Consider the following 27,589-nt stretch of genomic DNA (forward strand, 5'->3'; position numbering starts at 1 on the left):
CCACCAGGTGAATAAACCAATATTTTACTATTTTAAACAATGATTTTGTTCCTTAGTAGTTCTTATACAACATTTTTACCTTGTTTTAAAACCATCAAGAGAATATTATATCAGACATTCCAATCCTCAAGATATTCTTAGAAATTACACCATACAATTTCAAGAGTAAAATATTACTTGTTTAGTGTCAAACATTCATAAATATTATGGCATAAGTATGCTTAAGAATTGTGATATGATAACTCTAAATCAAACTAGGAATATAATTAAGGAAAAGAGGAAACTTAAAAAATCAAGTTATAATTAATGTGCTTTAAATATGGTTGATAATAGCAATGAAACAATGACTAAGTTACAATAATTTTATTTAAAAATTAAATTTATAGTAAATCTCGATAAGCTTATATTACACGGTTCACAATTATTTGGTTGGTTCGCAATGATCCAACAAAATAATCGTTGGCTGGAAAGGTAATAACAGAAAAAAATATATGATAATTATCTACATATGTAACCTGACTACAATTTGAAATAATTTAACTACTAAATCACAAAAACAAAATATCATCACACACCACAGTTTAAATAAACATACAGTAGCAAGGAGTGCAATGCCTGGTGTCGCAACATTTTCTTGTTATTGGTGTGTTACGATTTTTGCTTTATAATTTAACATACCTAACAGTCAATCAGAATGTGTATAACATATCATTTTTAAATAGTTAGTGTTAAATTTAGTACAATTGCTCTGTTTAAACATCTGCTGTTTATTACTTTTACATGGATATAAAATAAACATTTAGGTTTAACATTAAATAATTTGAGTGTACATTTGTTTTATGAAGCAGTTTAAACAGTGGGGGTTTGAGATATAGTTTGGTGTATAGGTCTTATGTACAGACACCGGTCAGCACCACATACAACCATTCCAAGGCCTTGTCTTTTAATTTTAATTATATATCTACTTATTTATCAAAGCCCCTTTGTTTATTTTCGCTCCATTCATTTTAATCACATGCTATAAAGCAATATATTTATAAGATTATAAATACATCTCATTACTTATATAGTACCTAATATATATGTATAGAAAAACTGCAACAGAGAAATATAACTAAAAAAATTGTTTACCATACATAAAACAGGAATATAAATTGGAATCCAATATTTAGCAATGTTCTAAGTGCGCAGCAAAATAACAGTGGACTGACCACAACTAACTCACATTTTGTTAGCATATGACATTCAGATTTATTTTTGATACCTTTATATATAAATTAACTGCACAACACAAGTAGGCCACTGATGTCAAGTGGTTTTTACTGTTGGTACTACTTGATGCTGTATCCTACAAGAAAAACCTAAGTCAGTTCCTCAACAATTTTGTTTTAAGCAAGTGTCTTCACCTGTGTTATGTTAAAATCGATGCTCTTAAAAAATATTGCTGTGGGTGGGGCGGGCAGGCATCGTCCCTCGTCCACTACTGGCAGCACTGCTTGCGTACCCCGTCCGAGCTGACCGTCGGCTGGACGTCGATTGGCTCGACGTTATGTGGCCGGATGGTATCGCCTTCGGGCGGATCACGTATCTGTTTCTGCGACACGATTCGGTATATCTCGGTGAGTATGTTCTGGAAGGCCATGTCGACGTTCGTTGAGTCCAATGCAGAGGTCTCGATAAACGACAGCCCGTTCCTTTCGGCGAACGCCTTCGCTTCCTCGGTCAATACGGCCCTGGAAACAACACGTAGTTACGTCTTTTTGTAACAAATGCATGCATCGAATCTTACCTGAGATGCCTCAGATCCGACTTGTTGCCAACAAGCATTATGACGATGTTCTGGTCAGCGTGGTCGCGCAGCTCTCTCAACCAGCGTTCAACGTTCTCGTACGTCAGATGTTTGGCAATGTCGTAGACCAGAAGGGCACCGACTGCGCCTCTGTAATACGCGGCCGTGATGGCCCTGTACCGTTCCTGGCCTGCCGTGTCCCATATCTGTGCCTTTATCGTTTTACCATCGACCTAGACGGAATAAAAATATATAATAAATATTTTTATATTCGTATTGTTAATTGCACATAATTTAATTGAGCTGAGAAATAAAAATGTAAAACATTAATGTGAACATAAATATTGAATGGTGTTCTTCATAAGTATCCAATTTTGTCCACTTAAAAGAGGTTTTTGAATGAAAAATTATAGTCCTAAAATATTATATCAATATTAAACGTAGGTAATAACATTTAAATAATAAGAGTGATGTATCTTTATATTTTAATTAACGTTTATTTAATTTTAGTTAAATTCGGTGGTGTTATATTTATTGCCTAAAATCTGGCCTGGTTTTATAAACATATGCCTGTAATCTAAACATTTTGCGGCGTTCAAAGGAAACTGTGGATTTTATTTAGATATAAACGGAAGGGAAATATTAAATGTCTAAACCGTTAAGACATGAATCATCACTCTCTGATTACAAATTTGTTTTAGTTAATTTAAACAACTTAAGTCACATTTTATTGACCATAAAAAATAGGGTACATAATAATGATTGGTTCAAAAACGTGCAAGTAATGTTGATTGCATTATTAATGAGTCGACATTTTAATTTTTTATAATTAACATGAATTCCTTCATCGACTTTATTCGGTGTAAATTACATAGTTGTATAACATAAAACAGATCAACACTGATTATTTTAAATGGAAGCCTAAAATATAAAATTTACTTTGTTACTTTTTCATTAACTCAATTCACCGTTACTGACGTCTCGAACTAATTCCTCGTCGGCTTCTTTATTATCTGCCGCCGTCGTCCACCTACGACTGATGCACTAGACACTAGGTTCGGATTGAATTATTACGTAAACAACCCGTATGTGCAGTGGTCGAATGCGGGTGGAAAACAATCACAATCAATAACATCGTGGACCGCCACGTTCGTACGGTGTAACCGGATTAAATTGCAAAAGTATGCGTTGGTTGGCTCCGTTATACGACACCCGACCGTAACAAAGGCCGTTTTATTATTCAATATGGGTAGTTCAAGGCTGCATCAAATACTAATCAAGAGCATGCCCGCATTTGGAAGAACGAAATTCCACCGGTGTCTTTTTCACAATCACAACTCGAGGTCAATGGTTCTTCCGTGAAAGTTATGCGACTTTCTTGTCTGTGTCCCGGCTCCGGTGTTAATACAATGATGCAAACGATATGTGGATGTTATGATAAAAATACATTTTGTATCAAAACAAATTGATCGATTTTTATGTTTATTTTTGCCGTGTCACCTTCTGTGTACATAATCTGTAAATCAGTAAACAGTATCTTTGTCTTCTAGGAAAATTCATACATAATTTTGGAGAAGAGTACTTAGGAGTAGTAAACTCAAATTCAATAGAAAAAGATGAGATGGTAAATAAAAGGTTCCTCCTCCATAAAAAAATTTGGACCCTAGATACACCACAAATCTTTGGAACATGGTGGATAGGTAGATTGGACCTTTTCATATGAGGTGTCACGAGAAATTTAACGGAACCATTTGCCGATCTTGATTAAAACACCAAAACCATCAAGTTTAGATTAATTGTGGTTATACTTTGGAGTTGTGGAATAATTTCTAATGGATGTTCCTCATATCTCATTGAATCTATGACTCGTCATTTACAGGCGGTTTTTTAAGTTACGTATTTAATTTAATATTTTTTAATAAATATATATAGTAGTTGCCATAATTATAGAAATTTATTAAAAATATGAGCTGTACTACCTGAATTGGATGCCAGTATCTATAGTTTTATTGTTTTTTCTGTTGTGTCTATTATGGAACTGGTCAACCAATTTTCTTTAAAAAATTGCGTACTTTCGTGTGTATTTTTTAATGGAAAAAAATATACGAACGTTCTACTTTATGGTCTTTCATTGTTTTCTGTGAATTTAAAATATTAAGTGGCTGGCTAGCTGAATAATTATAATGTCAAAAAACAATCCAATCTTAATGTCAACTGAAATTGAGGCCAACCAGGAGGAAACTGGATTAGTTAGTTTAAGGACTGTGAGAAGATGATTACTGGATAGAGGTTCTTTTGAACCTAAGAAAAACTTTGGTTTCTGCTAAAACTGTAAGGATCTAATTTTAAGTTACTGAAGATCATATTCAGTGGATTACAGAACAGTGGGGTTGAGTAGTTTTTAATATTGAGTTTAAAATTAATTTGTAAACAAATTATGGTTCCACTTGTGTTCAACATCTTACTGGTACAAAACCTTTCCGGTCCCAACATCCAAACATCAATCCTACAGAAAACATGGGGAATCATTTTTATAAGCAAATTCGACATAAAATTTTTACAAATTTAAATGAACTCAATACAGTAATTCAAAAGTGTAATTTAATATACGTAAATGGATTATTAATTTTATTTAAAAAATTATTTTGAGTTAAATATTTTTATTTTATAATAATGTGTACTATTTGTCTGCCCAGGAAAACCTTAATGAACTTGGGTTCACAAATAAATGGTTTCGGAAATATCGGTTATTTCTTTCTATCGATTAGTGTATTTTTTCCACTATCAGGTTTGGAAATGGACAACAATTTTAGGACATCCGGTCATTCTCTTAGAGAAGTAGATTAACACCCTGTATAGGGCGAAAACAACCGATTAGCAAAAAGGGCAAGTGAATAACACATACACTTTTATGCGTTGTTTCATTTGGCCGTCTATGAAACTAGGGAACTCGCAACTAGACCAAACCTTGCAATTTGTATTCGGTGTATCAACTTTATCGAAATCAATAATGTATGACTCCAAAAAAAGGCAAGTACGCAAACGAATAAAAGAACCACACGCGCGCTATTTAATTAATTTATTAACGTGTCGACGGAAATATGAACAAAACGTACACAAGACAAGTTGAATTGAATACGAATAACAAACGGGCAAAGAATAACGACACCAGACTGCATTACAGAAGTAACAACGACGCGACAAAACTAAATTGTCGTAATTAACCCCGGGTTCGAACTAATGCATAATAAATTACCAAACAGAATCACGTGACCAATTTAACAAAATGTAGCGAAAAAAACAAACCGAAATCATATTCCACGATAACAGCATTACAATTTATTTTTATCTATGACTAAAGAAACTAATAACGGTCGGAAATCCACATGTATGCTGAAAAGCCAAGGCCAGTTTTTGATGTTCATAAGCGATTGCAATCAATATTCGTTCTTGTGCGTTAATGTGGTGGCATCACTTTGTATTTATGAAAAATGGCCAGTCAATTATAATGACAAGCTTATTCAGCAATTTACCGATGTACGGGATCCGTGCATAAATAGTTCAATTTAATTACGCTCTTAATTAAACTTCCCGTTTTATGAAGAAGCGTTTTTTAAATGCCCATGGACTTTGAATATTATGTTTGCCAAGCTTTGATTTCTTTAAAGTGTCAGTATTTTTAGATGAGGCACTGACTTGTGCCGTTGCGACAAACCAGTTTGAGCTACAATTTAATACAAGGATGCAACTAGTGTGCCATTATTAATAAAAATCAACGCTTGCTATATTAATACAATAAAGGTAATGAATATTCACAGATTTATTCATATAGGTTTCGAGAATTACGCTAATAAATAAAATACCAAATTAAAAAACGTAGTATCTTAATATATAATATAAAAAATTACATATATGTATATTATATAATACTATATAATATTTATTTAATCTCAATTGTCAGTGATTAAAGGTATTACTCTGAAAAGTGTCACTTTGAAAGATATTTTATTTAAATTTTAACAATTCATTTCAATATAATTAAATATTTAATAGTTTTGCTTCAATTAGATATTGACAATTTTTCCTTAGCAGATAAAGATTATTTTATGGGTGAATTGTTTAAATTAAAAACCACTTTACTATATTTTGTGAATTTAGAGATTAGTAATAAAATTGAAGCACACAACACTACTGGTTCAGTTCTTCAAGCACAAAGGCCCTTTGTGTACATCAGGTACACTGATGATTTGAATCTTTATGAGTCATAAATGCAGGAGAGGAAAACAATGAATCATGTGAAAAATCATCCAACCAGATTAAAGGTACAATTAACCCCAATGACGATTTAATAAATAAATAAATAATAAAATATGATCTATGACCAAATTTAAATCAATGTTACCTGTATACTACGTGTGGCAAATTCAACTCCTATTGTTGATTTTGACTCCAAATTAAATTCATTCCTAGTAAATCTTGACAATAAATTACTTTTTCCTACTCCAGAGTCTCCAATAAGAACCACTGTAAGATAAAAATAAAGAAAGTGAACACACAATTACAAATACAAAACAACAATTTGCAAACAATAAATGATATTTTTGACGTTTAATCTGATATTTTCAACATTATAGGACAATCAGAATTGATTATGTGACATTATAATTTCTCTCGCAGTTCATTTCTTGACCTCTGACATTGCTGACTTGTCATAAATAGAGGATTAATACGTCAAAACGTAGACAATTAAGCAAATAGCGGAAAAACTAATGTATTTTTATAAAGTCTTACCTTTAAACAAATAGTCGTACTCATCATCTTTTGTACTCATTTTCTTATCTTTCAGCTGATTGACAACCTCCCCGAAACGTATTCAAAATAAATAACACAAAGGCAAATTAGTACATATCACAAGAAAATACCGTTTCTGACACTCAATTGTTTATATCACAGACACATTTCATCCAACGAATATTAATAAAACTCAACGATGATCGTAAGATTTGCGGAATATTTTGATTATTAAGGAACAAAATGGCGTCTCGATCTATTTTATTGTTTGTGAAACGAACGCCCCTTTGAATTGTCAAAATTGACGGAGTGCGCGTGCGTCACACGTCAATAGTGAATGTTGCCAACACCACAGTCACATATTTGGACTCGCAGACATGGGCGTACGCAAAAATTCTTATTTTGGATATAATTTTGATAACATTAGTTTTTTTGTCATCTCATAAATATTTATTATTTGTCTGACTTGAAATAAATGCTTTTCTCTCTTTTGTAGCATTTATTTATAGGTAAATAATAATCTGACAAATCCAAAATTAAAAGGTCTATAAAAGAAAAACTTATTCTTTCAAAAATATATAATTATTTACACACATTTACAACACTTTCAAACTAAGTAGGCACATAGTTTCTAAATAAAATATACCTATGTGTACAGATTTTTAAAAAAATTATTTTCAAAAAAAATAAGGAACAATGTTATTATAAAAACAACATTTATGAATAATAATTTGATAATAAAAAAATTCGATAGACTAGAAAAATTATAAACTAAATTAATTCTCACTTAAACTAAACATAGGTGTTACTAATCAGATTACAAATAGAAAATATAATAAATATCTTAAAATTAAACAATTAAATTATGAGCAATTTGATGAACTATTTTTTACTAATTGTAACACAGCATTTTCAGAATAAGTTATTTAAACCTATATGATTATTGTTTCTGTGAAATAATTCCTTGTATTTGTCCAAAGGCAGTGCTTTCCAATCTAATTTTCCGTACCCTCTATTCAAACCGCAAAAAAATTTAATCGAATCAAATTACAGCCTTGCCCCAAAACTGATTATCTCAAATATACATTCTAGAGTTAATTTATTTTTTTTGTCAGTAATTAATGTACTATCAATGCTTTTACTGGTGTATCAAAAACTAATTGTACCAGTTTGAGGCAGACTATCTAATGTCCAGAAAACCTCATTGTTTAAAATAATTTGAAATGTCAGATTTAAAATAATTCTACACCCCGTTAAACTTTTCTTTGGTTAGAATTTATTTCTTTTATATTCGCAACAATTCACTCTCCAACATTGATTTTACATAATATATCATTTTTTGATATTAAAATAATTTATGTACACTAAATCTCTAGAATTTACAAAATATACACAAATAGCAATAATAATTTATTACTGTTCAATACATTAATATCCACAGAGACCGTCAAAACAAATAAATAAAACACAAAAGTGTTTTTTGTTCACAAGAATTGTAAGAGGTCAATGTGTTTTATTGTTTTAGGTGCTTTTTCAATTAACAAAACAACTGTTCTTAGTAAGCAAACTAACTAGGTAAGAATAAGTATACGATGATCAAAAAGATACTTAATTTTAGTGACGAATTTATGTGGATATTAAGTATATATCACATTATAATATATGATTAAAATTAGCACCATCTTTTCTTTTAGTATTTTGTTCTTTAAATAATTTATAAATATACATAAAATATTGTTTTATAACACCATTATTGTTACTGATTTCTAAAATTGTACTACATATATAAAATTCAATTTTACATGTCCTCTTAGCATACTAGTATTGAGCAGAAAAAGGCATTCATTTTATTATATATGTATAAAATATAAGGCAGCTATTTTAGACTTTGGTTATATCAATTATCGTTAAGCACTATTCCTTTAACAGGTTTGTTTTTAAATAATCATGTTTAAAGTATAGTGCGCATACTGTATAAGGGGCAAACTCGATAAATATGTATGATATATGTATATTGCGGCGATCAGGCACTAATAAGGCACCACAGGCAATTTCAACAGCAGGACGTCACACTAGAAATATTAATAGCATCCTACGGGTGATCGACTAGCTTCAAATTTTCAATTAGCAATAGAGATATAAGCACCTAACACAAAACTGTTTCTATTGCTCTATGAGAACTTTGTTCAATTAATCAATCATCACATAATATTGCGTATTCTGATTTTTTTTTAATGTCAGTTCAGAAATATAATATTCTAGGACGCCCTGTAGTTTGTCAGTACGATCCCTTAATTACAAAGATTCTAATTTTTTGCTTACAAATTGTTTTCATGTATTAAAACTACGATAGCACACAAACGCCGAAAGAGGCGTCCACCCTTTACGTAAGGGGCGCACGAACGCCGGCGCCAACAGTGCTCAACAAGCAAAAACGATCACGAGATGTTTACGCACAGGGTTCCAATCCAGTCACCGGCGTGTACGAAATTAGTCACGCCCCGTCGCGGGGGTCACACGTACACCGGTCCTCCCTGATTGTCATTATCGTCCAGGTTGATCCTGTTATTGAAAGCTGGACCGCCCCCATCGTCAAAAAACCTGGAAATTATGAATATGAATTAAATAGGTGTCTTGATTTTGATACTATTTAGACGAAATTATTGAAATATTCAACTTGCCTTCGGAACGTGAACTCAAAGAAACCGTGGAACGGCTTCGAATCGTCGTTCATATCGTCATTTGCGCCCGAATCGATTGACGTGGAGTTACGCAACTTGTCCGGATCTATCGGATCGAAATTGGACGTGTCCGTTGGATATTCGATGAGCGGTTTATGAGGTGCCGGCTGCCTGCGCAGGCCCTTTTCGAAATCGATCTGATCGAAGAACGGGTGCGACTTAACCTCGCTAGCGTCCTTACCCAAACGCTTGTCAGCACTGCAACACAACTTCAGAATCAAGTCGGTGCTTTCGTTCGAAAGGTTGGCTTGCTTCGGGATTTGCAGTGTCGTTTCCCAATGGATCACCTGCAAATTATAAATAGGAATACATTAAAACATTTGGTGTTGATTAAAGGGTTAATTAGTACCTTGTATTGCGTCTCGGCGGGAGTGTTAGCGAGAAATGGAGGCTGGCCGACAAGCATCTCGTAGAGAATCACGCCAACGCTCCACCAATCGCATACATGTGTGTAACCTGTACGCTGTAACACTTCGGGTGCTATGTAATTGGGCGTTCCGACCAGCGAATGTGCCAGACAGCGATGCTCACGCCTGCGTCGCCTCTCTAAGGGCTTCATGTTCTTGCACTTGCACTCCTCGTCGTTCCAGTCGTCTATTGGATCCATTGAATCCTGCCGATTATGATCTATAACAAAAATAGAATTATAAAATTTGAATTGAAGAAAATATATCAATATATGTTAAACGCACCATTGGGTTGATAATATTTGGAGTTATGAGTCCATCTAAAGCCTGTGCATAAACCAAAGTCGGTTAGTTTGATATGGCCATCCTTATCTATTAATATATTGTCAGGCTTAATATCACGATGGATGAAACCCATTTTATGAACACTTTCCACAGCACAAGTCAGTTCTGCTATGTAAAATCTGAAACAAGAATATTAAAAATGTGAACATCAGTCTCATTCAAACAATTTTAGTCTATAGTTTTCATTTGAAATGAGAAAGTTAACCATGGAATTGTAATATTTAATTAACTTTTATCTCTTAGTCCTCTATAAAGTGTAGTGAGTGAATCAAATTATAATTAAGTTAAAAAGTGATACTTACCTAGCCAACTTCTCCTCAAAAATTCCCAGCTTTATCAACAGCGACATGAGATCTCCGCCTGGTATGTAGTCCATTACGAAATACAATATGTCGCTGTCCTGGAATGAGTAGTACAACTTTACGACCCATTCGTTGTCCGCCTCTGCGAGGATGTCCCGCTCCGCTTTGACATGAGCCACCTGGTTGCGTTTAAGGACGTCCGCTTTGCGGAGCGTCTTCATTGCATACAAGTGATTCGTGTCAATCTTGCGCACCAGCGTTACTTCACCGAAAGCGCCCACTCCAATCGGTTTGATACGTACAAACATGCTTTTGTCCATTTTAGCACGTTTTAACCTGGAAATAGATGTGTTAAAAAAGTGATGTCTTATGAAACATTCATCCTAAGGTATAAAAATGCATCTAAAAGACCAATTAAAATTCTCACCTGATATAATTAGACTCCTTTTGCGACAGCATTTTCCGCATTTGCTGCTGAGCATCCGCACTCAGCCCAATCTTGTTCATTTCCTTCTCCAGCTGTATTCTCCTTAACACCCTTTGCCTGTATGACTTGATCACATTTTCAATGTGCTGCTCCATGAAGAACTTAAACGCCTGTGGCGAGTAGTTCTTCACTTTGCCATCACGCCGTTCCTCCTCTTTTTCCTTGCTAATTTTCTTACGTTCAGGTATCGGCGATTGATGTTTGATTTTTGTGTAGGGTGGCAACTGCGGCGGCTGATCCGTATGTTTCGGATCTCCGTTGCCGTTAGTAAGCGCATGGTTGTTGTTGAGATTGTTGTTGTTCTTAACCGACGATGATGCTGTGGGAGGTAATGGCGGAGCTCCGTTATCGGGATACGGTGGCCGACTGTCGCCCGACGATGTCGACTGTGGACTGTCGGAACGGCAGTCAGGCGGCGGCACACCCGGCGAATACTTTCTTTGTAAGGGTTGATGTACGTGTGCGGTTGCCCTGGACGACATCGAACTGTCTACCGTGTAAACCTGGGCGGGATGGGCCTCGTCTGGGTAAGGTGGTGGTAACATTCCTCTCGCTTTCACCTAGTTTTAAATAATGGAAATAGTAAATTAAATATTATATTGTATAAATAAAAACAGTAACTAACCTTGGCCTGCATAGTGCTAGCGTAACTTGGTGGTTCCGTGGTCGGCACAGTCACCGGACTTGAATTCGTGACGGCCAGAACTGGTGCGGTAACACCAGCGGGCAACGGCGCGGCCGGTTTCGAACCGTTTGCGTACGAGGCCACGGCGGCTGCCTTTTGCTGTATCGAAACCATATATGAAGGAGGTGGTGCGCAAGTGGCCGGCGGTGTGGTGCTTGTCGGCGACGCCGGGATTGGAGGTGCCGTCGCTGTCTGAAGCACGGGCTTTTGAACCTGCGTACTTTTGACCGACTGCATGATGATCGGCGGTTGAGATACGGCTTGTCGGGCGCTCCACGCCTGCAAGGGCTGTGGTCGCGCCATGGCGGTAGGGGTGGTCGTCGAGACTGGCACCGGACTTGGTGAGCCTGCGGATGTGCTGCCTGAGTAAATACCAGAAGATGGACTTTTCCTGTGTAACATAAAACAGATTATTTCGTACACTAATGTAATACGTCCAGTATGGAATTTATATTGTTCATACAAGAAATGGCAAACTTACCTAAAATCTTGGGTGGGACTCTGTCGGTTCTGAATCGAGGCGGAATATGACGGGGGCGGGGCAGGGGCATTGGATGGACTGGGTGTTATCAGGGGATAAGGTGGCGGCGGCTCAGCCGTAGGTGCGCCACCTGCTCCCGTCTGATAAAGACTAAACGCTTGCATCTGTTGGGTCAGCTGTTGCTGGACAGCTGGGCCGTTTTGTACAACCATTGGTTGTCGGCCACTAGAAGATGACACGCTACTTACCTAGAAACATATTAACAAATCAAAAACAAAGTCGTAAAAACATATTTTTGTTGAATACTCACAGGACTAGTGCCCCTCTGTTGGAGGGACGATGAATTGTATGAGGGGGCAACGGCCGGCGGGCGAGATGGTAGTCCGGGCGCCGGAGACATCCGTTTTAAGTACGGTGGCTGCACGACGTTACACGGTACGTGGGGCGGTGGAGGTGGGGGAGTATTCCTCGGTGGAGGAGGGGGCGGAGGCTCATTGAAACTGGGTGAATATCGACTGACCTGTAACAAAAAATACGTTTATGCTATCATATCCAAAAAAGCTTACGCAACACTTACTGTCGAGTGAATATCGGTGAGGCGGGGACTATCTGATCGGGAGCTGCCTGCCCCACTGTCCAATGCCGGACTGCTGCGGGGCAATGCAAGTTCACGTTCGATGCTCGGCTTCCGAATCAGTTTGGAGAAGCTGCTGGGTTTGGCGCCCCCACCTGTACCATCCAGCGGTTGTTTCAGGAAATCGAGGGCCATGTCCAGCCGTCCATTAGCCAATTGAAGTGCTCTCGTTGATGAATCCTAAGTAAATTAATATTTAGCTTACACGTAATATTTTAAAATTGTATTTTACCTCTGGATATCCCATGCTAAGAAGTTGCCTGAGCAACAGGACGTCCTTTTCAGCGGGACCACTTCCAGCGGAACCTATGCCCGTCGATGCCGAAGAGCTCATCGAGCTGACGCCACTCGTCGCCGAAAAGTTCGATATAGTACTAGCTGCGTCACTGCCGCTCTTCGCGAACGGCCTTAGCGAGTTTTGGATCTCCTCCATGGCCTGCAGAAAACATATATTAATTAAACATGAAACATAAAGAAAGTAAAAAATTCGTTACCTTTTGGTGATAGCCCGGAGACCGGGCCGGGGCTGCTTGGTTATTCATTGTTGGTTCGGGCCGGGGCTCTTGGCCCATGCTGGGCCCGCAACCTGGGCTTGTTATCACCAGCGGTGCGCCACACACCTGCTCACATTGTCATCTCGGGAGCTGCCGACGCTCTCGTCGAACGATGCAATTTTATTAGGGTGACCGTTTGTTTTCGTGATGAACGAAGACGGACGTAACGACGACGACAGCGACAGGGCGGGCACGACTCAGCATGGCTCGCCCCGTCTATCTCGAACGGACGGACGTTACCCTCGTCAGGATGAATTATATCTGTAATCGAAAACACGAACAAAATGTAAAAAGATATAAAAAAATCTCAAGATCTTTTTTGCTTAAATGTTAATTGAATAAAATGAGGTATTTACGGAATATTAGACAATTTTGAAAGATTTTGTAATATTTATTCGATATAAAACCAATCAGTAGTCAAAGTAGTCAAAAATCATTGCAAAAGAGGAGGAATAAAATATTATTTGTAGTAATATTAAATAACGATTTTATCAAATTTTTTAAAGATATAAAAAACATGTACTAAACTGTCAAAAATATGTAACATTTTTATATATTTTATAACCTTAATTACCAATTAAAGAACAAACGCCTGATTTACAATATTTTACTTGAATACTGAATTCACTAAAGTTACTTTATTAATGACACTGCACACTCTGAAAAAACTAAATCAAAAAGCTGATTGTGGTTTTATCCAATTTGGAGGAATTTACAATAACAAAAGATAACAAAACAATATTAACCATTAAATTGATAAATTAAAATAACACATTAAATATATATTTTATGTTCTCGTTAGTTCAACTAATTAATTAATAACAAATTTATACAGTGTGGCCCATTTGTAAATAGGAACTTCTCATAAAATTTGTAATTTTTGAACGATTTTAACAAACTTTTATTTCAATTGTAAAGCGTGAAATATTTACTTATCAATAAAATGTTTTGGTCCAAAACCAAAACCCACAGGGTAATTTTTTAGACATGAAAATTTCATAAAAAAATATGCATATTCATAATTTATTTTTTTACTCAAGTAGTCTATAAAATAAACAGTCAAAAATAACACAAATTATGTCATTTTTCAACAATATGGGAATATTATATGAAGAATATATACTATCTATACTATACTAATTATATTACGTTTGTGCTAATCCTCTTTTCGTAAGTTCGTGGTATAATTACTACATCATATGCGGAAATTACCCCAGAACAATTGAGAAAGATAACCACGAACTTACCAAAAAGATATAATAATTGCATTAAATTGAACAGTGGATTAGTGGAAGTAAATAATAAATTTGGATATAAAGACATTTTTATGAAATTTTATATATACCTATTTCAGGGGTGCTTAATCCGACGTGTTCTATAAAAAATTCACTAGTATGGTTTCTTCAATTTTCATGTCTTAAAAATTACCTTGTAAGTTTTGGATTTGGACCAAAATACGTGAAGTTTTGTCTATAAGTATATATTTTCAAGCTTTACATTCAAAAAAGTTTGTCAAAATCATACGGTAGATACAAAATTGCTGCTTTCAAACGGGTCACACTGTATAATAAATTTATTTGAAATTAATAAAATATACAAGAAATTTAAAAAGTGGCATGAACAATGGTACAGGATTCTTTCATAAATTTTAAAAGAATTATTCAATAATTATTAATTCAGTTCCGTAGTGATGAATATGAATGACAACGTATTTAATTGTTACTTTATTGTAATATCCATCGGTATTTTACATAACATACTTTATTTTTATAATAAATTCTTTACTTTTAGAATTAATTGAAGATAATTAATTTGAAAAAATTCTTATCTAATTGATAAATTAAAAGAATTTTAATTTTCTATTATCCATTATCCAGTATAATTCAAAGATAAATAATTTCAAATTTTTTTGTTATCTGATTGATAAACTAAAAGGATTTTAATTTCCTATTAATTTTAGCTCAATATTTAATTCAATCTTAGAAATTTTTCAACCTAGAATTTTAGATGTAGAATAAATATTATGATAATCAAGAAATAATCAGTCAAGTCTTATATTTGCATAATTAAAAAGAAATAATGTATTTAGGTAAGTTTAGTAAGGTAAATCGCCTTAAATAGTATACTCAATTTTGACAGGAATAGCTTTAAAAACCTTGGCTTCATATACTTTTTTAAACATGAAGCTAATGACCTATAATAGCCAAAACTGCACATTCAAATAAGATGCACAGAAGAATCCACCATCAACGATTTTTTAAATCCAAGTCGATTTACTATCCAATAAAAATTAGCACCATATAAATTCATTACAAATCCTTTTATGCGTCAAAACGTAAACACCGTAAACCCACGTACCAATGGAAAAAAATCCAGGAACTAAATAATTTATGCAAATAAAATCCATCTTAAGTGCGTTTACATCGCCAGATAAAAGTCCTCCAGCACATTAACCAATTTGCCCCTAATCATGTTTGCTCCTTCTAAGATTAAAAGCTTTTGTTTATATTGGAATGTGCCTGCAAGTGGACAAATTTGCATTTGATAGCACCTCAACAAGAATTCCGGATGGCATTGAATAATAATTTTCGTGAATAACAAACAGACGGTTTTTTTTCCATGTATGCCCACCCGTTTTATTTGTGCGGATTGGAATTTTAATCGAAACACGGGGGAACGAAACAGGCCAAAAACCGAAACGCTTTTTAAAGAGCAGCAGACGATCCGATCTGTCAACATGCAGTAGCAAAGATTCGTTGCTCCAGGCGGTGCTAGGAATTATGTGCCAAATTACTATCAAATGTCTCACTCACACCGCATACCATTCACACATTCTTTGGCATTGTGCGTGACATATAGTATGTTTCTGTTAGCACAAACCTATCTCATCACATCTAAATATACGTACGCGCACTCCGGAATAGTTACCTTGTCAATATGCAAAATTAAAATAGACTTTGTTGCAAGAACTGACAGATATTAAAGTGTCAATCTATCTCGTTCTATGTTAAGGAATTTAACAACACTTAACACATTATTATCACTCGCACACGTCCACCAGCTCCTGTGCCACTTTTATCACTTCGGAATTGTTGGTTTCCGTTAAAATAATTTGTCGTTTTAACACCAAACACTTTTAAAGGCTCTAAAACTGTAATGAAAACAAAGAAAATTCTACAAGATATAGATATCAGCCATTTTAACACAGTGTCAAATTCCAGAAACTACCAACTTTTCAAACTAAAAAATCGCAAAAATTAATTTTTAAACTTGTTGTAGCCTCAAACTGATTTCAATTATAAATTCGTCGCGTCTCTTATACAAGATTTTTTAAAGTTTCTGACTCAAATTGAATATGTAATTACTAATAAACGGTGCAGAAATAACTGTGAGGTTTGGTTACATTTTTTACCTTATTTTGGCAGCACTGTTTTAAACAGGCAACATTTATATGCATGGACGTACTACCTTAAAATATTTTTGTATATAAATAATTTAAGTAATTAATCAGTTAATTTAGTTCTTTTACTAAACATAACGTAATAATATTAATGGATTTGATAAATAAACATGAAAGTGTGCACGTCATAAAATATTATGAAGTTTAATAGAACTACCATATTTACTTATAAACCTCCAAAACAACCGTTTTCCCTAAATAAATTAAAAGAACATTAAAATTGATTTTATGATTCGCGTAAACTACAATTTTAGCGATTCAATTCAATCGTTATTACTTCAAAAAATAAAATTGTAATTATTAATAAACGCATATTAAAGAAAAAAGAAGTAATTTTTTATATTTTGTTTTAAAAATATTTTTATTCTTCTCAGTTAATGTTTTTCTAAGAGCTCTTTTAGTAAATAATGATGAATGTCTGTTATTGATATCGTTAGACAAAAATCTGAGGTGCGCTACTGCTCTCAAATATTTAAAGTTTTTTAATAAAAAATGGTTCTTTCTCGTTCTTTTAATTTATTTTCGTAAAAAGACGAATCCGGTATGCAGAGGCGTGGTTTTCCTACAAAATGACCGTATTTGATAAATCGCCATAAAAAAGTTAATCATTCATAGCAATCCTATTCAAATTGGATTGCTTTTTTATCAGTCTCTCATATTTTACGTAAACATAACCTAAAATATTTAGTCGGCCAACATGGGGAAAGTGATGTCAACAATCAAAAACCCGTTGAGAAATTTCAACGTGGAAAGTAGAGCACACAAAGTGATTTCCCAGCCGAAACCCAAGCCGGCACCTAAACACAAAGCCGACGAAATTAGTTTAGATCGATTGATGAAAGGTATTACCCCGCACCTAGTTGCAACAACTTCTTAACGTTGTTCTTTATAGAATATCCGGACGTGTATCAGGAGAGTTTAAAGAAACACGCAAATTTAGACAAGCATTTAAAAGATGTGTATGTAATTTCCCAACATGTAAGTTCACACTTCCTTGGAAAGTCCCAGGCTTACTGAGTGTTTTAGGAAAATCCTAAAGTGCCAGAGAATCCAGAGAGGCCTCTGCCTCAATACAGGGGCGCCGTGGAACCGGGGGAGTTCGGATTCACTGAGCCCACTAGAGTTCCACTAGGGAAAATAACATTACGTAATGCCCTTCAATTCATTACCAATCATCAGGCAGACCCACAGAGTGTTACAGCCAAAACTATTGCAACAGAGCACTCATTGTCTGAAGAAACTGTCAGTAAGTAAAGAACATATATATTTTAAATTGGGAAAATTATTAAAATTACATAAAATAAATTATAAATTTATCAAAAAATACCATTAATTTCATATAAAAAATATTTTAATATCTTCATTATTATGATAATTAAAATTATCAAATCAACTAAAATCTTCTAATAAATGATATACATTTTGCATTATTAATGTTTGTTTTTTCAGAAAACGTATTGAAATACTTTAGAGTATTAGAAATGTATATTCCTGAAGTTAGGAATCCAAAAGCAAAATTTGCTGGACCTGGTAAACCTACAATATCTATTATAAAAGAGATAAGAAAAGAAATTGGACCAGGACCTGAAAAGAAAGATAGTTGAGATTATTGTTATTGTTGATTAGTTTAGTGTGTAAATAAAAACGTAATTTTAATTTAAATATGGTTTATTGACTAACCTAACTCTAGATTATAAAATAATTCTTATAAATATTAAAACTCATGCAGTCTTATCCCATCTCCAAATAGTCCCGTCATCACACACGCAAAGTAAAATGTTAGAATTGCGACTGAGACTAGTTTGTCGAATTGCCGTCACGCAACGGGGATGTTGTAAAGTGTAACAACGCGCCTGAGCAGGATCGGGAACGTCCAAATCCCATACAAATACTTTTCCTGTCTGATTTCCTAACGCAAGAATCTAAAAAATCCGTCAAGTTTAAAACTACATATTTTGAATTTTGGGGGCTATGTAACACCTACCTTCTGCCAAAAGTCCATGGTAAACCTCACAAACCAAATCTCGCATTCTTTGTATTCAAATCGGTGGATGACAGTAGAACTGGTCTCCCCTTTTCTCAGATTATCATCTTCCAATCGGCCCGGTTTCCAGCACACGATGCAATTTTCACAGGACTTACTCAACACGAAATCACCGAACCACCGGACACAGTCCACGTAGTTTCGATGGATATCACGTGTTGAAAAGTCTGGAAAATGTTCCTTTAAAGAGTCGAATGGTCGCGAGTTTCGATTTGAATTCCAGTTGTAGGATTGTTTGATGGCGTCTCGCATTTCATCCTTATCCAATCGCCAAAGCTTTAGCGAATGATCCATCCCGCAGGACATTATTCTGTTACCGACTAGGTCGAAATCCTGAAAGATCAATTTAATTAAATACTTGTCTCCAGTTACACTACTTCAACATTCTTACAGCGCTGAGAACTTCGTCTCTGTGCCCCTCCACTCCGCCGAATATCGCTATGCAAACATCACTCTTTATGTTCCACAGTCTCAATGAATGATCTTTGGACACGCTCAACAACAAATTCGGATCTCTAGGATGGAACTTCAATTCATTGATTGCATGTCCATGTCCAATGTAGTGTCTAATACCACTCATGGTCGCCGGATTCAAAATCCTGACCACACCTCTGGAACCTGCCACTGCCAGCAATGGTTTCCCGGATTCCACTTCATAGGACCAAGCGCAAGTGTAAAAGTTCTCATCCAAATCCGGATCAGCATAGCACTGGAGTAGCTTGATGCCACCGCCTTCAGGACATTCGTAAACAGTAACACGATTGCTGCCCACAGCCGCGAAAATCATCGGCTGTCCCTCTTTTAAATGGTGATTAAACTGGACTCCAAATAATGGTTGCCCATGGTCTTCTTTAATGCTACAACTAAAAACAAAAAGTGGAGGTGGTGTAGACTCTGCTACTTTGCTTCTAGTTAACATTCGAAATGGTTCTATTCTAACAGTTACAACAAAAGTTAAAAGTAAGTTAAAAAATACACAAGCATTGTTATACAGTAGTTGACAAAATGTAAAACAAATTTTTCATATAATAGGGAACCTAAATTGTGAAATTAGTGCCAATATAACCATAATCCTGATCTTGATTTAACATTGATTGATTGTTTTTAAATGTATGAGTACCAGACTTACAAATGTAGAAGTTATGACTGACTGACTAGCTCTTAAAATTTGGAAAATTAATTACCACTACTAAATCTCTTACACAAATTTATAGATGGGTTTCAATGTTTTCTGCACACTTAATCGCTTCTTTCCTCTTTTCCTTCTTCTTAATCTGTTTGTTGGTGTTGCACTTCTGGATGTGTTATCAGTTGTGGAAGTGCTTCCTACACTGGATGTTTCGTCCTACAGAAAATTTCGTTGCAAATTTTTTAATACAATTTTTTATTGTTATTTTACCCCTTCATCGCCGGAAGCATCGGTTACGTTTGAGTTAGATGTATCGTTTGTTAAGGATTTGTTTTTTTCTTTCATGGTTAATAACTACGAGTCAACAACAATGTAAAAACACAAAACAAAACAAACAAAACAAAATGTGTATAATACAAATAAACGAAAGGCGGGCTTCAAAAAAAGGTTAGGTCTGAGCAGTACCAACCTTGAAATCAAAAATACCCTACTGTGCATTTTTTTATTTAATTTTGTTTTTAATTGTATTTAAGTAAATTATTTATGCAAAAACTTACAACATACACACACATAAAGGAGCGATTATAAAATATAATATTGTGGAAAATTCAACATGCCACGTTACCAACACAATACTTACTTGCCAATCACATATCAAATCATTTCATGTCAAAATTGTTGCGTAAATGTCACTTTCAAAAGTTCTTTAAGTTCACTTTGTAAATAATACAATCACATACATAAATGCTACAAGTACAACCGTGGTTATAAGTTAGGAGATTCGTTTGTTGCACCAGTTTTTTTAAATCCGACAAAATGAGTTTAGGAAAAAAAGTTGTTGACTCTTTGAAGTCAAAAGAAATGAGAGACTATTTTATGAGGTAAGTCAATTAATTTTTATTACCATTAATTAAAAAAACAATTTTCTTTTAGTACCCATTTTTGGGGACCATTGGCTAACTGGGGTATACCTTTGGCGGCTATTGCTGACATGGGCAAGGATCCAAAATACATCAGTCCTAAAATGACCTTCGGTATGTAATTTTGTATACTTGGTCATTTATTTATTCATTTTTATTGTTTCAGCATTGACATTATACTCATGCATGTTCATGAGGTTTGCATTGAGAGTACAACCAAGGAATTTGTTACTGTTCAGTTGTCACTTGACAAATGCTTCTGCACAAGCAATACAATTATGCAGATACTTATATTACAACCCCAATAAAAATTAATATCGTGATTTGTATATGTAGTACAATTTTTGAGGCAGGGGCCAACAACTATTTTAAGTGCAACAAATGTATATCTCTTATTCCATTTTGAAAAATATACATTTTATATTATATATTTATTATATAATAAAATTTTATTTTCTATATTAATAGCATTATTTTATTCATAATTTACTTCAAGGTCAAGCGCCTTTAAATAAATCGCCGATTACGTCCGAGATAACAACTTCATTATATTCGAAATTTGAATATCTAATGTTTGTTAATAAACTAAAAACAGATTTTTAAAATTTAAAACAAGAAGGCTAAGATGATAATTTGGCAAACTGTGCTAAATGAAAGCGTTTCTTAAATTTTGTATAATATATTCGTTAATTTTTCTTATTCTACACTTATGCCTTGTTTTAATTCTACTTTATATTCAAGCTTATATTTCCGTGGTGTGACATTAATCTTCAAAATTTGACGAGTGCCGTCGTTCTGTCAACAAAACAGTTGAAGTTTAGTTCATTTAGATAATTGGGAGTTTTTGGAAGGGTGTGAATTCGAAAGTGGCAGTGTAGTCTCTTGGAGTAAATTGCAGCATGTATAGATATTGTAAGTACATTTTAAATAATTCCTTTGGTATATTTCGTGTTGGTGCTTAATTTAATGAGAAATTTCGTAAAAATATTTTTATGACAAATATTGAAATGAAGTTGACATTTTTGGTTGGAAAATTATTTTATTTAATTATTCATATTAAGTTTTTATATTATATTATTTATTAAATTCATTATAAAAGACATAAAGATACTAAAAATTCCAGTGACACCTAAGTGGAAATATTCGTTTAATATAATATACTATACACCACAACCATGCAGCAAACATAACGTTTTGTAAGGACAAAACGTTATGTTTGCTGCCGAGCCTACCAGTGTTATTCTTTGGGTTTTAATAAGTGAAAATTCATATATTTTAAAATTTGGTGCAATTGTTACTCAAATGACACTTCTTTTCAAAATTCTGTCATTTTGCTAAATTTCAATTCTTTTAACCAATCACAATCACAATAAAAAGGTAAAGGTGGACCTTTTTTATTTTGGTGACTTGGTAGATAACGCCAAAAATTATATGTTTTCATTTAAAAATTTCACTGTGTATTCATTATTTATACACAAATGTATCCTCTAAATTTGAAAACATAATGCAGTTTTCTTTAAACAAATTCCCAAAAATCACCATTTTTATAGACCATTACATTAGATATGTCCCTTAAATAAAATGTATTTTTTTCTGTTTTTCAAATATAATTTTAATATTTACATAAATATATTTTTTGTTACACTGAATTCGTTCTTACTAAATATTTATTATTATGAACATTGAACATTATTACTGCATTGTATACGTAAATATTATCTACACATTGATATTGTGAATATTTTCCTGCGATAAATGAAATAAGTTATGATTTTTATAATTATATATCCTCGGAGATTCATAAGTTCAAATACACAACACCATGTAACAATATAATGATAAAAAATAGCATAAAATAATATATTAAACTCTTGTATTTAAACTGGGGAAAAATTCTTTATATTTGAATAAGTTGATTAGAAATTTTACAAATATATCATGCTTTTCTTATTTAAGTATATTAATAGTTCCAATGTTGAGTTGCATAGTTTGTTTTAAATAACAGATCTACATTTATAATCAACATTCACTTTGACTTTATTAAAACATATTCACATACATATCTAATATGAGTTTTTAAACATAGTAAAAACAATATTTATACACTGTAATTACATAACACATATATAAAAAGGTAGAAAATGGACGGCATAAAATTTAATCAAAATCTTTAAGACTGATAATATTAACACACTATAAGCGGGTCGGGTAAAAATACCCGTCTCGAGAACTGTTGATTGTTAAAGGGCCGGGTAATTTTTACCTTTTAGAATGTACTTACTTTAAAAGCGGGGTGAGATAATTTTACTCTATTGGTTTACATACGGAACTGAAAGAATTATCTCTTATTTTTTGTTATCATTCAACAACTTAGTTTAGACTATTTTGCTACCCGCCTATAGTGTGTTAATAAAATTCTTGATTAATATCAGATATATGTTTTCAATTAGAAATTACTTTCAGAATAACATAAAAGTAGAGAACTAGTAATACTATTTTGTACTTTGCACCAGAAATTTATCCAGTTATATGGTACAATTTCTACATAAATTCTTATATATAATTTTTGGATGAACACAACAATTTATATACATAAATTCCATATAAAATAAAATTGCATCTCGGCCTATAGTACGATACAATATAATTTACAACAAATTTATGGACGAAATTAATATCAGTAAATATATATCACCTATATCATTAAAAAATATTTGTATAAAAATGTGGACGGCATATTCAATGTAAGTTTGTGCTTACTGTTAATATCTGATTTGGCCTTTGAAACATACATTTTAAGTTAGTCTTTGAGATAAAATATTCACAAGGCTTCTTGTAAAATAATTTGGTATTCCGTATAAATTCTATAAAACTATGTAAATCGATTTATCTACCGTAAAAACCAAAACTAAGAAATAACATCAGTAAAATAGTAAAAATGCTCGCCTGAATGCCGCCAGCACCAGCCAGGCGGCATTTGAACATGTTAAAACGGGTCTCATTGTTGTCTACCAAATTGCTGAATTCAGCCTCTACCAACTGACCATCATAGTAAGTAATTTGATCCTCAAATGGATACTCAAAACCTTGTTTACATTCGCATTTGTATCCTCCTGATTCAAAACCTCGACCCAAAATTGGAACACACTGAAAAAACAACATATTTAATTTAGGATTAAGATGAAAAATTAATTTTGAATTTACATATGATGTTTTGGCGTCGCATTTATTAGTATCCTTAAACATATTGGGAACGTAGTATTTATCTGCGCACTGATTTATGTCCAATTTTAACATATCCATTGTAACAGCCACCACGCCCCTAAAAAATTCACCGTTTAATTTTTGGAATTACTATGTTCAATAATTACTTACTTGAATTCCAACTTCACTTTGAGACTGTCCCACCCGAAAAACGGTGCCACATATTTGATCTTCCACATGGGCACCTTCCCATGGCAATCGTAGTACGGGGCGGTCCAATATCCGTGCTCAAGTTTTGCGCCGCGGTAATAATTGGGGAAGTGCTCAAATTTCATTGTATTTTCGCCGGTCTCGTTGAAACGCAATCTAATCTTCATGTAGAACTTTTCTAAATTATCAAAATTGGAGGCCCACCTTTGTTTCAAAAACCTAAACCACTCCTTATTCAGATACACTTCCTCGGATTTGTTCAAACGTGCAAGATCTTCCACGTTCAGTTTTCGCGGACTGAGTATCTTCTTGTATGCGTATGGTGCGAACAACGTACGATTGGTGAACTTGTTTCTGTCCCAGTACGTACCCGCCGACCACACTCTGCTGTTGCCGAGGACGATGGCCAGCGTCTCACCGATCATTTGATCCTCCGTTAGAGGTTTATCGGCCACTCGTTTACCCGAATACACCTCTTTGGGATCGGAGACTTGCAAAAAGGCACTGATGAAGTTGGCTAGACGCAAAGCCATTTTCGCCTCGTTTTGGAAAAACTCTTCGGCTCCGAACATGACACCACCGTCTAGGCGAAGATCCTCAGGTTTGTACTCCTTGCACTTGTCTTTGTTCATGTTCAAAATGAAGTCGAGCACTCGGTGGATGTTGATTTTCGGTTGGCGCATTGACTGAGGTCCGTATGGAGCGTTCAAATATTCCCTGTGTCTGTCCAGCACCAAATTTCGCAAATAGGGCTGAGACTTCTCCCACTGTACCGGCATCTTTTGAATCCCTGAGAAGAAAAAGTCACAATAAATCCTTAGACTTTAGTTATATTAGTTGAACTTACATCCTATTTTCATGCAGTCAAAGCCGTTGTAGTATTGTTCCGCCGTGGCTCTTTCCACTATTTCTCCAAGATAAGGTCGTCTAACTTGTAGGGGCAGTCGATATCCAGGTCGACAACGACACTGATAGGCTCCTCTTCGAAATCCCCAGCCATGTAAAGGTTCGCACTGAACAGAAATATGATTAGTTTATAGAAGTTTGAAATATTATCACGTGAGTACCTCGGTTGTTTCCTTTTTACATCGAGCCGTATCCGCAAACATGTTTGGTCCTATGTTACCCATTCCTCGAGGACACTGATTTATATCTATCCTTTCAAAGTCCATTTCAACAACAGATACTGCAGTATATCTATAATTAATATAATATGTTAAAAACAAAACTTTTTTTTCAGAAATATCAGTCAATCATCAATATTTCACATCTTGCGTTTATAATCTTTTACAAATATAAATTAATATAATAAATTGAGATTTATTTATTGCATAAATATGATTTAGAATTGAATTCTCCATTGTTTCCTTTGTATTTACAGCAAAATGAAATGACCTAATTACTTAAAATAGTTGCAACTTTTCCTTTGCGTGTCGTTGAAGGGGAGAGTCAACCCCATAAATTGCATTGTTCCTTCTCTAGTCACGCACGGCTACAAAGAAATTGCATTTTCATTATTACGTCATTAGGTACATGGCCTGAATTTCTCAGGTAATAGACCACAACAATAGTGTTTACAGTAATAAAATGTAACTTTTTGAGTAAATGACATTTCCCATAATAGGTACTTAACTTTTCAGTAACCGGGACGAATAATAATTGACTTTAAATTATATTTGATGGGTTCAGATGGGGTTTATTCAATATAGCAAATAATGATTTAATAAAATAGTCATTTTAGGTACAAATCTTTTTATATCTGAGTGACAATTAAGTTTAACAAAATATAATTTATTAAATGAGTAAATGTTTCATCATCAACCTAAATTTCTTGGAATTTGGAAATAAGGAATTCTTTCATATCTACATTGTCTACAATTTTTATGTAGTTATGTGTGGAATGTTATACATAATATATATAAAACATGATATATGAATATGGCATGTTCAAATATTTATTTATTATGCATAAACACTTACTTACGTAGGGTATTCTATATGTCTAAAACCAGTGTGTCTTGGGTATATATCAGCAATGGGAACAACAGCAGCCACCAACCATCGGTTGGATCTGCCACAGTCAAAATATGGCCTGGTCCATTTGACTGGTCCCGGATTTTCGTCGGCACCGGGAGGCCCATGGAATGTATAAGTTTCATTTGTGTTATTGGCATATCGAATCTCCACTTGGTAGGTGGTTTTGGTATCATGCCGGCCTATAACATTGTCTGGTAGCCACTTCTTGTACCACTCATTTATCCTGTAGTAGTCAGAAGTGTAGTCATTGCTTGTGTCTGGCTTTATGGCACCTAGGTCATGTACAGTGAATGTGTTTAGGGTTGATATCCGTTCTAGATGAATGGGGTCGTTAAAGTCATCAGCTCTGAAAGTCCTGGGTGCAAATCTCGGGAAAGTTTTGTTGAAGAATCCTCTGTATGAAGAGGAATAGGACATGTTGGGGGAAAAATATACCGCACTAGCGTTTACGTGCATATTCGTAGATACGTCTGCGACCGTTGAAAGCAAATAGTACATCATTCCAGGGTCGTACGTGTCGTTGATTGCGGGTCTGATGAACCTACTTTGGAGGATGTAGCTCCAGAAAAACGCCCTGTTTAGGGCCATGTTGTGCAGGTGCAATAGCTGCGTCCTGTTGGGGAACACTGGATTCACGTTAACGTCTTTGATGTCGGGCAAATGTGATACGGCATTTTCGGGCAAATAAAGTTCTTCGAGATGTTGAATTTCGCAATTATCCTTGTTTATTTTTCTCATGGCCCTGCTGACTTCGTCGAAAGGGTCCCTTTGCTGCCATTCGTACTGGCCGTTCACACCCACCGCGGCCAAACAGACCGCAAATACGTAAAACCACCACATTTTGTCTCGTAAATATCTGCACCCTCGGTGCCGCACCGACTGCCACTATAACATTCCGCGAACTTCCGCAAAGTAAAAGAGATTTTCGTGTTTGTTTTGATCGATGATGAATTTCTTAGGTTACAAACGCGCCCAGCCCACCCAACAATCAACTCAAATCGCAGGTACAGTCATCAAAATTGGTGGGGTCACCTGTGTGGGCGATTGGGCGTCGAAGACAACAGTCAACAAGTGGCTGGTGTTTTGAATTGTTTGTAGGCAAATAACGTTCATATAAGTGCGCACCGGGTTGCCTACGTTTTAATTGTATGAAAATAAATTATTTTATAGTTTTTTGTCAGTGTAATATAATATGGAGACCCATGGGGTTTTAATTTATTTGAAATAATACACCGATTGATACATCAGGACTAAGTACATTTGATTTGTTTTTATTTATTTTTAACTCAAACTTTTTAAATATTTGTAAATGTATTAAGTGATATTCAAATAAATAACTCACTTTACTATTTTATGTTAATTAGGAAAT

At 34.4% G+C, this 27,589-nt stretch overlaps 7 protein-coding genes across 9 annotated transcripts in view; 3 read left to right on the forward strand and 4 right to left on the reverse strand.

Moving 5' to 3' along the window:
* Positions 1-348: 348 nt before the first annotated feature.
* On the reverse strand, positions 349-6,864 carry LOC109599639 (ras-related protein Rab-11A). Of its 2 annotated transcripts, XR_002191568.2 has the most exons (5): positions 6,581-6,864; positions 6,192-6,313; positions 1,790-2,022; positions 1,407-1,733; positions 349-1,348 (listed from the first exon to the last, which is right to left on the reverse strand). XR_002191568.2 is itself a non-coding variant. In XM_020015652.2 (4 exons), exons 1-4 carry the CDS (start codon positions 6,618-6,620, stop codon positions 1,481-1,483), a joined length of 648 nt encoding a protein of 215 aa, XP_019871211.1. In that variant the 5' UTR covers positions 6,621-6,864; the 3' UTR covers positions 349-1,480. The 2 variants fall into 2 exon arrangements, 1 of the variants encoding a protein (XP_019871211.1); XM_020015652.2 differs by having other exon boundaries at positions 349-1,733.
* A 969-nt stretch (positions 6,865-7,833) lies between these two features.
* Positions 7,834-16,404, reverse strand: LOC109599635 (serine/threonine-protein kinase Warts). Its single transcript, XM_020015646.2, has 13 exons — positions 16,145-16,404; positions 13,157-13,477; positions 12,895-13,098; positions 12,606-12,842; positions 12,339-12,548; positions 12,029-12,276; positions 11,488-11,938; positions 10,803-11,422; positions 10,376-10,711; positions 10,014-10,192; positions 9,671-9,948; positions 9,262-9,608; positions 7,834-9,181 (listed from the first exon to the last, which is right to left on the reverse strand). Exons 2-13 carry the CDS (start codon positions 13,232-13,234, stop codon positions 9,094-9,096), a joined length of 3,276 nt encoding a protein of 1,091 aa, XP_019871205.2. The 5' UTR covers positions 13,235-13,477; positions 16,145-16,404; the 3' UTR covers positions 7,834-9,093.
* Positions 16,405-17,155: 751 nt separating this feature from the next.
* LOC109599637 (protein NDUFAF4 homolog) lies at positions 17,156-18,338 on the forward strand. Its single transcript, XM_020015650.2, has 4 exons — positions 17,156-17,518; positions 17,569-17,654; positions 17,703-17,922; positions 18,126-18,338. Exons 1-4 carry the CDS (start codon positions 17,374-17,376, stop codon positions 18,278-18,280), a joined length of 606 nt encoding a protein of 201 aa, XP_019871209.1. The 5' UTR covers positions 17,156-17,373; the 3' UTR covers positions 18,281-18,338.
* On the reverse strand, positions 18,327-20,596 carry LOC109599636 (polycomb protein EED). 2 transcript variants are annotated; one of them, XM_020015648.2, is made up of 6 exons: positions 20,490-20,596; positions 20,120-20,203; positions 19,923-20,065; positions 19,112-19,583; positions 18,661-19,053; positions 18,327-18,598 (listed from the first exon to the last, which is right to left on the reverse strand). In XM_020015648.2, exons 2-6 carry the CDS (start codon positions 20,192-20,194, stop codon positions 18,398-18,400), a joined length of 1,284 nt encoding a protein of 427 aa, XP_019871207.1. In that variant the 5' UTR covers positions 20,195-20,203; positions 20,490-20,596; the 3' UTR covers positions 18,327-18,397. The 2 variants fall into 2 exon arrangements, with proteins under 2 accessions (XP_019871207.1, XP_019871206.1); XM_020015647.2 differs by lacking the exon at positions 20,490-20,596 and having other exon boundaries at positions 20,120-20,314.
* On the forward strand, positions 20,527-21,234 carry LOC109599638 (mitochondrial pyruvate carrier 1). Its single transcript, XM_020015651.2, has 3 exons — positions 20,527-20,730; positions 20,783-20,883; positions 20,936-21,234. Exons 1-3 carry the CDS (start codon positions 20,666-20,668, stop codon positions 21,082-21,084), a joined length of 315 nt encoding a protein of 104 aa, XP_019871210.1. The 5' UTR covers positions 20,527-20,665; the 3' UTR covers positions 21,085-21,234.
* Positions 21,235-21,568: 334 nt separating this feature from the next.
* LOC109599624 (heterogeneous nuclear ribonucleoprotein R) overlaps positions 21,569-27,589 on the forward strand; it is a 53,736-nt gene continuing 47,715 nt past the window's right edge. Inside the window, exon 1 of the mRNA XM_020015637.2 lies at positions 21,569-21,681. Within this exon, the coding sequence (XP_019871196.2) occupies positions 21,669-21,681 (13 nt within the window). The 5' untranslated portion in view covers positions 21,569-21,668. The remainder of the gene's footprint in view (positions 21,682-27,589) is intronic.
* On the reverse strand, positions 22,782-27,320 carry LOC109599623 (uncharacterized). The gene is made up of 6 exons (XM_020015636.2): positions 26,168-27,320; positions 25,251-25,380; positions 25,031-25,196; positions 24,145-24,973; positions 23,974-24,091; positions 22,782-23,916 (listed from the first exon to the last, which is right to left on the reverse strand). The coding sequence occupies exons 1-6, from the start codon at positions 27,058-27,060 to the stop codon at positions 23,656-23,658; spliced, it is 2,397 nt and encodes a 798-aa protein (XP_019871195.2). The 5' UTR covers positions 27,061-27,320; the 3' UTR covers positions 22,782-23,655.

The sequence above is a fragment of the Aethina tumida genome, chromosome 3 (genome assembly GCF_024364675.1).
Source record: "Aethina tumida isolate Nest 87 chromosome 3, icAetTumi1.1, whole genome shotgun sequence".
In the NCBI taxonomy this organism is placed as follows: Eukaryota; Metazoa; Arthropoda; class Insecta; order Coleoptera; family Nitidulidae; genus Aethina; species Aethina tumida.